The 11,914-nt window shown below is 52.2% G+C and overlaps 1 protein-coding gene across 2 annotated transcripts in view; it reads right to left on the bottom strand.

Moving 5' to 3' along the window:
• Positions 1 to 9,617: 9,617 nt before the first annotated feature.
• CNIH3 (cornichon family AMPA receptor auxiliary protein 3) overlaps positions 9,618 to 11,914 on the bottom strand; it is a 124,837-nt gene continuing 122,540 nt past the window's right edge. For both annotated transcript variants that reach the window (XM_005866500.2, XM_005866501.2), the window contains exon 6: positions 9,618 to 11,343. In XM_005866500.2, coding sequence (XP_005866562.1) covers positions 11,316 to 11,343 — 28 coding nt within the window. In that variant the 3' untranslated portion in view covers positions 9,618 to 11,315. The remainder of the gene's footprint in view (positions 11,344 to 11,914) is intronic.

Below are 11,914 nucleotides of genomic sequence, written 5' to 3'. Positions count from 1 at the left end.
TGCACCGGCTGCCCAGGCTCACGACCCCCTGCGTGTCCCCCGCGTGGGGCCTGACGGCGGGAGGAGGCGAGGCCGCGGACAGGTGATTCTGGGAACCCTGGCAAAGAGCGACTTTCTTTCTTTTCTTTGTTTTTTCCTCCCTTGATTGGCCTGTTTGCCTTGGGCCGCTTAGCTTTGAACTCGGGAAAACCTCTAACCTCATTCGCAGTGGAGAGCGAGCAATCGGGGCGCTACTGTGTCCAGGCGAGGCCTTGGGCTTTGCTGTTTCTACCTGTCGTCTCCTACAATCCCGTGGTGGGTGTTGTTACCCCGTTTTATAGATTAGCCAGCGGTTCTCAACCTGTGGGTCGCGACCCCTTTGGCGGTCGAACGACCCTTTCGCAGGGGTCGCCTAAGACCATCCTGCATATCAGATATTTCCATGACGATTCATCACAGTAGCAACATGACAGTGATGAAGTAGCAACGAAAATAATTTTATGGTTGGGTCACAACGTGAGGAACTGTATTTAAAGGGCCAGAAGGTTGAGAACCACTGGATTAGACCAAGAGTTTGCATAACGGAGTCTAAATCTTTCTCCCACAACAGGAAACCATCTGAAAGGCGGGCACCCCTTGGTTAATCGAGATGCCACGGTGGTATCAACAGTAACCAATTACAAAGGAAAAAAATAAATTAAAAAAAACTCGGACCCAGAAACGACTGAAGCACAGTATCTAAGAATATTTATTGGTAAGTGATAGGTGTTCGAAGATGACCCAGCTTCTGTTATTGCCTTCACAAATGAAGTGCTGGCTAGCTGTACATTCACGGAGACGTTCGTTCTATACAGATATAGGTAGCTTTGTGTTACCCAAATGCAAATTTAATTTGGTTTTGAAATCCCGAAAGTAGAACCTTGAGCTAAATGATAACTTCCCCCACGTGTTTTTCTTTAAGAAAGCTCTTGGCTTTTTTTTTTTTAATATTTTTTTTTATTGATTTCAGAGAGGAAGGGAGAGAGCTAGAGAGATAGAAACATCAATAATGAGAGAGGAACATTGATTGGCTGCCTCCTGCACGTCCCCGACTGGGGGGAGTCGAGCCCACAACCCCGGGCATGTGCCCTTGGCCAGCATCGAACCTGGGACCCTTTGGTCCGCAGGCTGACGCTCTATCCACTGAGCCAAACTGGCCAGGGCCCCCCACGTGTTTTCAATGTTACAAACTTAGATGATACATGGACTCAAGTCTGTGTGGGGAATAAGGCCAAGGTAGAAAGTGGACATATGCACACCTCAGTACCCGCTGTCCTCCCTCAGTGTGGGTTCTGGGGCTGCTGGCCATTCCTCGCTGAAGAGCAGCAAGCCGTCTTCCTCAAGGGCTCTTCAATTACAGTAACATTGATGCCTGAACTTGCATCTTTAAACACATATTTCAGGGGTTGGGAGCTTCTGGGACCATATCTTTAATGCAGCCTTTCTTATAATAGTCTTTTCACTTCCTCTTACCAAGCAGTGTCAAAAAATCATTTGCTCTTCATGGAGAGTCAAAGAAATGCAAAACAGAGTGGACCGGTAAAAAATACTGGTTACTCAAGTAGGACCTTTGTTCGTGTGTTAAAATGTAAGCAATATTTTTTTAGCCCTTCATAATTCTCACTCCTACCAGACTTCACTAACTGGAAAGAAAAGCACCTTCCAACAGTGAAGCAGACCTGGTTAGAGACACTAATTATTTTAAATGTAACGAGAATACTTTCTAGACCAGCAAATTCTTCAAAACACACTGGTTAAAACCCGAGGACTAAAAGTTAGGTGATTTTTGCCTGGCTGGCGTGCCTCAGTGGTTGAGCATCAACCTGTGAACCAGGAGGTCACCATTCAATTCCTGGTCAGAGCACATGCCGGGTTGCAGGCTTGATCCCCAGTAGGGGGGTGTGCAGGAGACAGCCAATCCATGATTCTCTCTCATCTTTGATGTTTCTACCTCTTTCCCTCTACCTTCCTATCTGAAATCAATAAAAATATATTAAAAATTAGGTGACTTTTATTTTTTAATATTTTTATTGATTTCAGAGAGTAAAGGAGAGGGAGAGAGAGAGAGGGAGAGAGAAATCAATGAGAGAAAATCATTGATCGGCTGCCTCCTGCACGCCCCCTACTGGGGATCGAGCCTGCAACCGGGGCATGTGCCCTGACCAGGAATCAAACCCAGGACCCTTCAGTCCGCAGGCCGGCGCTCTACCCACTGAGCCGCACAGGCTAGGCCAGCAAGAGGGATTTTAATTTCAGGCTTTTTCCTTCATAAGCAGCCTCACTGCAGAGCACCTGTCAGCCACGGATCAGGCCAATAATGACAGTAATGAGGGCCGAGGTCTGACAGTGCACCTGCTAACCTCGGCAGCTGGCCAGCCACTGACCACGTGGGGTCTAGCGAGACTCACCCGGCCGTGGGACAAGAGTGCCCAGGGTCTGATTCCCGGTGTTCTGGCACTGTCTGCGTGAGCCTGAGCGTGCGACTTCACGTTGCTGAGCCTGCTTTCCTCCTCTGTAAAACGGAATGAGAAGAGCCTTGCGGAGTTGGTGGCAGATTCGATCCAATAATGCATGGAAAGCCCTTAGCACCCAGCCTGGTTTCAACAGCTGAGAGGCGTTGTGTTTTGTTTTGTTTTCATATAAAGAGTTTGAAGCCTCTTAGAGTGATGAGTTATGACTGGTCTCCTCCAGCCGGCTCATTTCCCTCCCTCTGGCCACTTCTAAGGAGGGAGACTACTTACACTTGGGCGGAACAAGACAGATTTGGGGACAGCTGTGTAGGGCAGGGGGGCAGCTAATGAGCAAGGCTTATTTTTACCCACCTTTTCTGCATGTTAAGCACCTTGACTTGGATATTGCAGCCCTCTCGGGGGCGAGTCGAATGATGCCTCCTGCCGCGACCAGCATGGTCGAGTTCTGTCTTATTTCTTTTTAAAAAATATATATTTTATTGATTTTTTTACAGAGAGGAAGGGAGAGGGATAGAGAGTTAGAAACATCGATGAGAGAGAAACATCGATCAGCTGCCTCCTGCACACCCCCTACTGGGGATGTGCCCGCAACCAAGGTACATGCCCTTGACCGGAATTGAACCTGGGACCTTTCAGTCCGCAGGCTGACGCTCTATCCACTGAGCCAAACCGGTTAGGGCTTGTCTTATTTCTTGATTGTTTCATGCCAATTTTAATTTCTTTTTTTAAATATATTTTTTATTGATTTCAGAGAGGGAGAGAGAGATAGACACATCAGTGATGAGAGAGAATCATTGAGTGGCTGCCTCCTGCATGCCCCCTATCGGGGATGGAGCCCGAAACCCAGGCATGTGCCCTGACCAGGAATCAAACCGTGACCTCCAGGTTCAAAGGTCAATGCTCAAACACTGAGCCACACTGGCCGGGCACTAATTTTATTTTCTAATGATACTTCAAGATCGTTTAGGAACAAGACGCTTGTCTCACCTACCTTATTCCCTTTTCTCTTTAAACTTCACAGCATCTGTCAGGATGTCTGGGAGCTGAAAATCCACTCAGTCATACCTCACATGCCAAAGCTCAACGGGTGTTTGTTGAATGAATGAATGAATGAATGAGCACTCCCCGTCTCAGAAATAGATCTTATTTATCTCCAGTCCTCCATTCAACAGCTTGGTGAATGAGAACACACCAGAAACAGGATGAAACTATAAACAATGAAATGAGACATAAGCACAGTAGAGTGGGATGAAGTGCTTGGTATGTAAGTGATTTCTCTACTTTTCCTGGGGAAATCTGACTCCTTATCCTCTCATTTCAATTAGCAGAGGGGGCGGGGGTGTATACATGTTTGAAATGTACATTTCCCACAGGCCTTCCTCTAGGATTTTTACTTTTGTCACCTTTCAAAAGCCCCCTGCTTCTTCAGCAGCTGTGAGGCAAGCCACAAGACGGCAAAATTTAATATTTTTAAAAAAACACGTAGCATCCACTTAAACAGATGAGAGAAAATCATTCTGAGAGAAGACCTTTTACAGAGCGTTCAATACCGTTAGCTGCTGAATGCACCCTGCAAAAGCCGATTTCTGCTCGCTAATGGTGGCAATGAAGGCCAAGTCGGAGGCTTAACAAAGTGATTGCTTACTCTGGCATGTCTGCTAATTAATCTTCCTGCCATGCCTAATGTTCCCATCCAGTTCCGTAGGATGTTCCCACCGCCTGCGATGGGGCAGCCCCTGTGCTACGAAATCCATCTTCCTGGCCACATGGGAAAACCTGGCTGGCCGTGGCCAGTGAGTGGCCAGGGAGGTTCTGCTGAAAGAAACGCGAGATGAACAAACAAACGGCACAGAAACTCCAGCCGGGTGACCTTCAGCATCACTGGTCTCAGGATCATCATCTGTACAGTGGGCGTATGGTTTGGGATAGACGGTCATCGCTTATGCAGTGCACTACCATAGTGCGTGGAATATAACGGGAATCGCTTACGCAGTGCACTTACCATAACGGTAATCACTTATACAATGCACTCACCATAATATAATGGTAATCACTTGTGTAGTGCACTACCATAGTGCATGGAATATAACAGTAATCGCTAATGCAGTGCATTTACCATAATGGTAATCACTTGTGCAGTGCACGTGCTATAGTGCATGGAATGTAACAGTAATCACTTAGGCCAGTGATGGCGAATCTTTTGAGCTCAGCGTGTCAGCATTTTGAAAAACCATAACTTAACTCTGGTGCCGTGTCACATATAGAAATTTTTTGATATTTGCAACCATAGTAAAACAAAGACTTATATTTTTGATATTTATTTTATATAGTTAAATGCCATTTAACAAAGAAAAATCAACCAAAAAAATGAGTATGCGTGTCACCTCTGACACGCGTGTCATAGGTTCGCCATCACTGATAGGCAGTGCACTTACCATAGTGCATGGAATATAACTGCTCAAGAAATGTCGGCCATTGCAATCATGATAATTGTAAAATACATTGTTGGGGTGAGGAGGGTGGAAGTCTCATTTATTCATGTATCTTTAGAAGAAACACATGAAGACTGAGAGAAAGGGAGAGGAAAAGGGTGAAGGTCACAGGCTCCATGATATGACGCTTCCCTTTGCTCCTCCCCCATCTTACGTCAAATTACTAAACTCACAAAGTCATTGAGGCATGTGAATAGAAGAGACAAAGGCAGTGATGGGGCAAGACTACGTTCATCAGTCAAAATGAGGACTGTCCAGGCCGCCCAAAAACACAAAGGCAGAGAGGAGGGGGAGCACACAGAGGCCTGTCAGAGTTTCACAGAGCTATAATATTGGGGATGAGTGAGTGAGTGATGAGGATTAAAAGCTGTCAGCAAGCCCGGCCCCTGTGGCCATGCTGTGTGCCAGAGCTGGGAAATGTGAACAGTGAGTACTAGTAAACGGCTAACAACTAGCCCTGGAGAAGGAAGGCGGGGTGGGGCGGGGGGCGGGGAGGGAGCCGGAGGGAACAAACCTGTAGTATTTGCCAATTTCTGTGGTGTAAATACTCCCACCATAGCCCGTTTCAAGCTACCACCAAGACATCACTGACAACGATGGGAAAGACGCACGGTAGCGTGCTGTTATATGGTATTGCTGCCATGGACACAATAGACAGAACCTTGAGAACAAAGAAGATGGTAAAATAATTAGGAGGTGATGGCCCTGGCCGGTTTGGCTCAGTGGATAGAGCGTCGGCCTGGGGATTGAGGGGTCCCAGGTTCGATTCCGGTTGGGGGCATGGACCTTGGTGGCGGGCACATCCCCAGTGGGGGGTGTGCAGGAGGCAGCTGATGGATGCTTCTCTCTCATCGATGTTTCTAACTCTCTATCCCTCTCCCTTCCTCTCTGTAAAAAATCAATAAAATATATTAAAAAATAATTAGGAGGTGATAAATGTTGACTATCTATTACCTTTGTTTTTAACATCATTTATTTAACTGTAAGCTTGCATAACCAGCTTTAACGATAGCCGTGTTTAACAACTGCTTAGCAAAATCCTTTAGAAATGGAACCATTGCCTCTCACAAGCCCGTGGGAGCCAGCACCAGTGCACCACTGGCCAGGGAGGGAGGAAATGTGGGCATGACGTGGTGTCCTAGGGGTCAAATTCACGATCAGGAAGGGGCATCTAGAGCTCTCTGGGCAGAAGTGAACAGGAGCAGAAATGACCACACAGAGGCTGGGGCAGAGCCTGGAAGACACAATTTCGTGGTTATGCCCATCCTGTTTCTATCCCTGATTGCCGGGAGCAACTGAATGCCCATCCAAGGTGTTAGTATATGATCTTTCTCCTCTACGGACGCCGCCGTGCAAAATATTCCCATCACGTGCAGAGCTCCTGGTGACGAGGACACTGCTCCCGGCTCCCAGCCAGAACGAAGCTAAGGCCTGTCCCCCGCTCTCCCTAGGAATGCAGGGCCCCTCTGCTCCGCTCACTGTCCCCTCTGCCTGGAATGAGACCAGGCACAGGGCACACCCCAGGCCTCGCCACCATGGTGGTGGCTTTCTGCCTAAGGCCTGGGAGCAGAGGCAACCCCAGAGGGCCAGCTTGGAGAGGCAGCCCCAGACCAGAGATCGGATGCCGTTTGCCTGAGCACGTCTGGCAGGAGAGCAGCCCCAGTGCAAGAATGGAGAGGGTTGCGGGATGGATCTGTGCGAGGACACAGCGTGAGCGCAATCAACTGTTGTCAAAACACTTCGCTGGCGGCATGCATCTCTCCTCGGGGAGAACAGAGCTGTCGTCACGGTGACAATTTTACTCCACGCCGGTGCCGTTACCAGGCCTAAAAATAGGAAGGAACGGGGAGATTTTCTCTGAGGGCTCAGCCCCGTTCCCCCGCGTCTCCTGCCTGAGACTCTCTGCTCCCGGGATCGAGGGCGGACAGGAAGGAAGCTGAGAGGCACTGAACGCTGCCACCTGCGACTGTGAGCAGCGTGTTGCCATGTTAGTCTATGTCAGTGGTTCTCAACCTTCTGGCCCTTTAAATACAGTTCCTCATGTGGTGACCCAACCATAACATTATTTTCGTTGCTACTTCCTGACTGTCATGTTGCTACTGTGATGAATCGTCATGGAAATATCTGATATGCAGATGGTCTTAGGCGACCCCTGTGAAAGGGTCGTTCGACCGCCAAAGGGGTCGCAACCCACAGGTTGAGAACCGCTGGTCTATGTGATCCTCCCTTTAACTCGGCGTCCGGAGGGGAGATTTGCTGAGCGGCCGGGACGAGTGACTTTATCACAGCCACACGCGAAGGGGAGACAGCATCACCCCCTTGCAGAGCTGGGAGAGCTGAGTCTCAGGAGGGCTCCCCAAGATCCCGCAGCCCAAAGTCTTGTGCTTACGCCCGCGGAGCTGCTTGCTGTGGGGCAGAGAGGTGAGTGAGCCACGCTCCCGAGACCGCCCCACGCCTGCTGCCTTTTCTCCCTTTTCTCTTCTTCTCCCATCCCATGGTCCCCCCTGTCCTGCCTGGAACACAGAAGTGGTCCAGGCCTGGGGTCGAAAAGACTCTTATTGGAGTCCAGGCCCCGGGACTTACTGATAACTGTGACCGTGGCTCCACTGTTTAACCTCTGAAAGCTGCAGGGTTTCGGCGCTCCGTTGGGGACGGGCAGAGTTCCTACTTCAACACGTGGTGGGGATTCCAGGAGAACATGCGTGTCATGTGCTGCGTACACGGCCTGACACAGGGCGGATGCTCACATTGGCTGGAGAACATGGCATTAAAAGAGGTCTCGGGTCCCAGCCTGCACTGCCCTCCGCACACGACAGCCGGGAGGGCAGCGGGGTGCAGGGTCGTCCCTCCTCCCCACGGGGCCCGGCGAGTCCCTCCCTTCCAGGCGCTGGCCCTGGATGGCACGGGGCACAGGGAGGGTGGCGAGGAAGCTCACCCCTACAGAGCTGGTAGGCTAACCGCGGGCGGGCCCCCTTCGAAGTTCTCCGCAAACACAAGCTCATCGCGTCTGTGTAACAAGTCCGTGCAGAGGGGCCACTATTCCCGCCGCTCGGCCAAGTGAAAAGTAGGCCTCGGTGCCATCCCCAGGGCCTGAGCTGACTCTGTGGGCGCAACAGCCCAGCCTCCCTAGGAGAAGGGACCAGGCTACCCACACCGCCCTCCGTGCTGCCTGTGCCCCCAGAAACTCTGTCCCAGGGCCCAGACTCAGACTCCGCAGGGACAGCTCCCCGTCACCAGGGGCCACCAGGGGCCACCAGGGGTACCACTCCCTGCGAGATCCACCCGAGGGCCACGCCTCCCTCTCCTTCCTCCCTCTGACAGCGAGGAGGGACAGAGCTGGCCAGGCAGATGGAGCCATGTGAGCAGGAGCAGACTGGGGTTAAAGTTCGCCCTGACCAGCAGCGGGCGCTGCTCAGCCAGCAAGGAGACAGGGCGGCCGCCTGGGGCTGTGAGGACCGGACAGCAGCACAGGGCGGGCAGAGGATCACGCTGGGCACCTCGGGGAGTGGCTACTGTGACTACCGGCCACGTCCCCGGAGGCCTGGGCTGATGTCTGGCAGGTCCCCCAGGAAGACGCACCTGCCCTGAGCCTCCTGGTCCCTGATCAGAACAGGCTGCTCTGTGGGATCATGGTGCCGGCGGGCGAGGTCCTGGCAAACGCCACTCAGCTCGGCGCCCGGCACACCGCACAGGCTCTGCTCTCTGATCCTCGTGGTCGGCTGCCCCAGGGATTGAAAAGCGGCTCAAACTCCCAACCAACTCCTTGGGGTTTTGTGTTTTTTCCCCAGCACAACTTGTGGGAGGGAAACTGTGGATGTTTCTCTTTCAGAAACATAAGCACCGCCTCCGAGGTGCTGGCAGCTTTCAAAGGACCCACCGCCTGAGCGAAGAACCTCCCCCAGCCCAGCGAGCCAGGCTGGCGCCCAGGGGACCGGCAACCACGCGCTTCCGCAATGGCTCTATTTTAAAGCTCTCGTCTCCGAAAGTTGATGTTACCAACCAAGCTTTCATCGGACCCTAAGCTGTTTTGCCAGCACTCAGGCGGGACTCAGGAAAGGACATGGGTTTTAATGTTTTTTATTTTTTGTCAATCCTCACCCGAGGACATTTCCCCCATTGATTCTGAGAGAGAATGGAAAGGAGGAGGAGAGGAACAGAGAGAAAAACATCAATGTGAGAGAGACACATCGATTGGCTGCCTCCCGCACATGCCCCCTGATCGGGGCCGGGGACTGAGCCTGCAACTCAAGTACATGCCCTTGACTGGAACTGAACCCAGGACCCTTCAGTCCGCAGGCCAACGCTCTAACCACGGAGCCAAACCCGCTAGGGCGGACATGGGGTTTTTAAAGTCAGACGATGTACTAGTAGCTTCAGAGGCAGGTTTGTGACTGCTGTGTGACTATAGGTAAGTCACTGGCCCTCTCTGGGCTTCAGCTGCCTCACTTAGAGGAAAAGAACAGTATCAACTTCTTAGGCTTGAGAGGAGGGTCAAAGGAGAAGGAGTGAAAGCAAAGTGTGAAATGTTAAGCGCTCTGTGAATTGCTGCAATTTACCGCTAAGAGAAATCGTGGATTTAATGCTCAGTCGCGGTAAATACTCTCTCAGGAAACGGGTATCTCTGTGTTCATCTTCGTTATAAAGCTGAGTTCCCATTAGAGCAGTCCCTGTGTCCTGGTGTCCACTATTATAAGCTCGTTCAAATCTTCCTGGAAGGAGGCAAGTACACAACTAACCCAACAGCTCCACGGGGAGAATGAGCTGGACCCCGGACGCCCTCATCCACTGTATTTGTGAGGCGGCTGTGGAGACAGCACTGCTGCCAGCAGCCTGGACGCAAGGCTTGCTTCTCGGGACGAAGGTCTCCTCAGGAATGACGTCAAAGACCAAGGCAACCAGCCCTGAAGGCAACTCTGTCCCAACCACACGTACCCAGCTGGGCCCACGGGATCGGTCGAGGGGAAGCCTGGTCCCAAAATTAGTGCCTCGACGTCCCCGGCTTCATAACCTCAGCCTGAAGGCAGACGTCTGCATTTTGTTTCCTATAGAATTTTTAGAAGCCAAATGCCCTTTTGGAAACCCTGCCCTTCTCTACCTACCAGTTCACCAACCCTATGGAGACGCAGCCAGCCAGGGATGAGGCCTACATGAGACGGCCAGGTGGGCCGGATACTCAAGCTGTCCCTGTGCTGTAACATAGCACACGCGTGTCCAACATAGCACACGTGTGTCCAACATAGCACACGCGTGTCCCACCAACACCATTCCTGAGCCTGAGTCACAGGGCTCCGGCGGGAGCTGGGCACATGTACAATAAATACCCCGTGCGTCAAACAGGAGGAAAGAGGGGAAGTGGGGGGAATAAGGTCAAAAGTCACTGCGCCCAATCTGAGCATCCTACGCATCTCAGCCTTTCCGTTACTGACCACCTCCTGCCACAACTCCTCCTCAAAACGGAGAGCATGCCACGTGGAAAATCCTAAAGAAGCGAGCATCCTCGGGTTAAGCAGCATGAACGACGCGGCATTGTAAAACGAAGCTGTTACTATGTGGTCTCCTTTCCGAGCTGCCGAATGCCCACCGTTCAGAGCGGCCTTGGAGCAGCTGGGGGTTCCTTGCAAGACGCGGCTTTGACGAGTGCCGACCAGTGGATTTGCACTCGGGGGCTGTGATGGCTTTGGCTGGTAACACCTTGAACGTGGAGTCAATGTTTCTCCAAGTCATTTTTCCCTGGTTCCCCCTTCCCAGCCCACCCCACCCCACGTCCGTGACTTGGGGCAACTTTATTAGCAACGCGTTGCCCCAAACCCAGCTCAGGGTGTCACTGAGCCGGGCTCTCACAAAACAGGGCGGAGCACGGTGACCCTGCAGGTCACGCTGGCCACGGTGAAGGCCATGGCACACCTTCCGGACCCTCCGCGGAGGGCAAGGGCATGGCCGGCCCTGGCAGGGAGGAAACAGCCTTGGGTAGCCCAGGCCCCCTGAGGCCCACCGTGGGTCCCACAGACTCAGCCTGACTCTGGTCGTTCCGTTCGGTAGCAGGCACCTTCGGGCCTCCCAGCCCCCACTCCCACGGTCCAGGAAACCAGAGCGGACCAGCTGGGAGCTGGGAGATGAAGTGGACTCGGGAAACAGCGATGTTTGCTGTGGTTCACAGGTGACAACACACGGCGGTTAACTCGGCTCCCGCTGCCACCGCTCCGTTCCTTCCGAGGCAGTCCGTGTCGGCCAGGTCTCCTCACCCACCCCGTCCCTTCTTCCGTCGCCCGCACAAGTGACTTCTCAGCCTCGGCGCGCTCCCGTCCAGCCTCTGACGACGTGCGTGGTCTCTGAGTTAAGAGCTCACTAAAGTGTAGATCATGCTGAAGGCAAAAAGAAGGGGGAGAGGAGGCGTTAGTGGGAGCCCGCAGGGGCCTGGGACTGGTCCTCCCAAGAGGGACCTGCCAAAGCCGGATCTCGGGTCACTCCTGCCACTTTCTCATCCCTGTCGAATTTGTTAGGAGAGCACAGTGTCTCCGGTAAAAGATGGAGTGTGCAGCCCCAAGCTCGCCTGGAGCCTATACCATTAGCAATAGCAAGGGGTTAGTGAGCACCTACTGTGTGCCAGGGTTTAGTGAGTACCTACTATGTGCCAGGGTTTAGTGAGCACCTACTATGCGCCCGGCACTGCAGACACAGAGGTGAATGAAACAGACGCCGTCTCTACCATCAAGTAAACCATATACCTGGGCAGGAGGGTGGTGCTATCTTGGATAGATCATGTCAACCTGCTTTACACTTAAAAAAAAAATTTATTGAGCACTTAGATGTGCCAAAGATTGCTATAGACGTTGGGACCGCTGCCCCTCACTTCATACACAACAGAAGCCCTGGCTCCCGATACGAGTCAGACAGTGGCATCAAAGCCCACAGGCTCATGGGCTACCTCCCCAA

This window comes from Myotis brandtii, unplaced genomic scaffold (assembly GCF_000412655.1).
Source record: "Myotis brandtii unplaced genomic scaffold, ASM41265v1 scaffold231, whole genome shotgun sequence".
Classification (NCBI taxonomy): domain Eukaryota; kingdom Metazoa; phylum Chordata; class Mammalia; order Chiroptera; family Vespertilionidae; genus Myotis; species Myotis brandtii.
The sequence above is the reverse complement of the archived record's forward strand: the minus strand, read 5'-3'. Positions and strand labels throughout refer to the sequence as shown.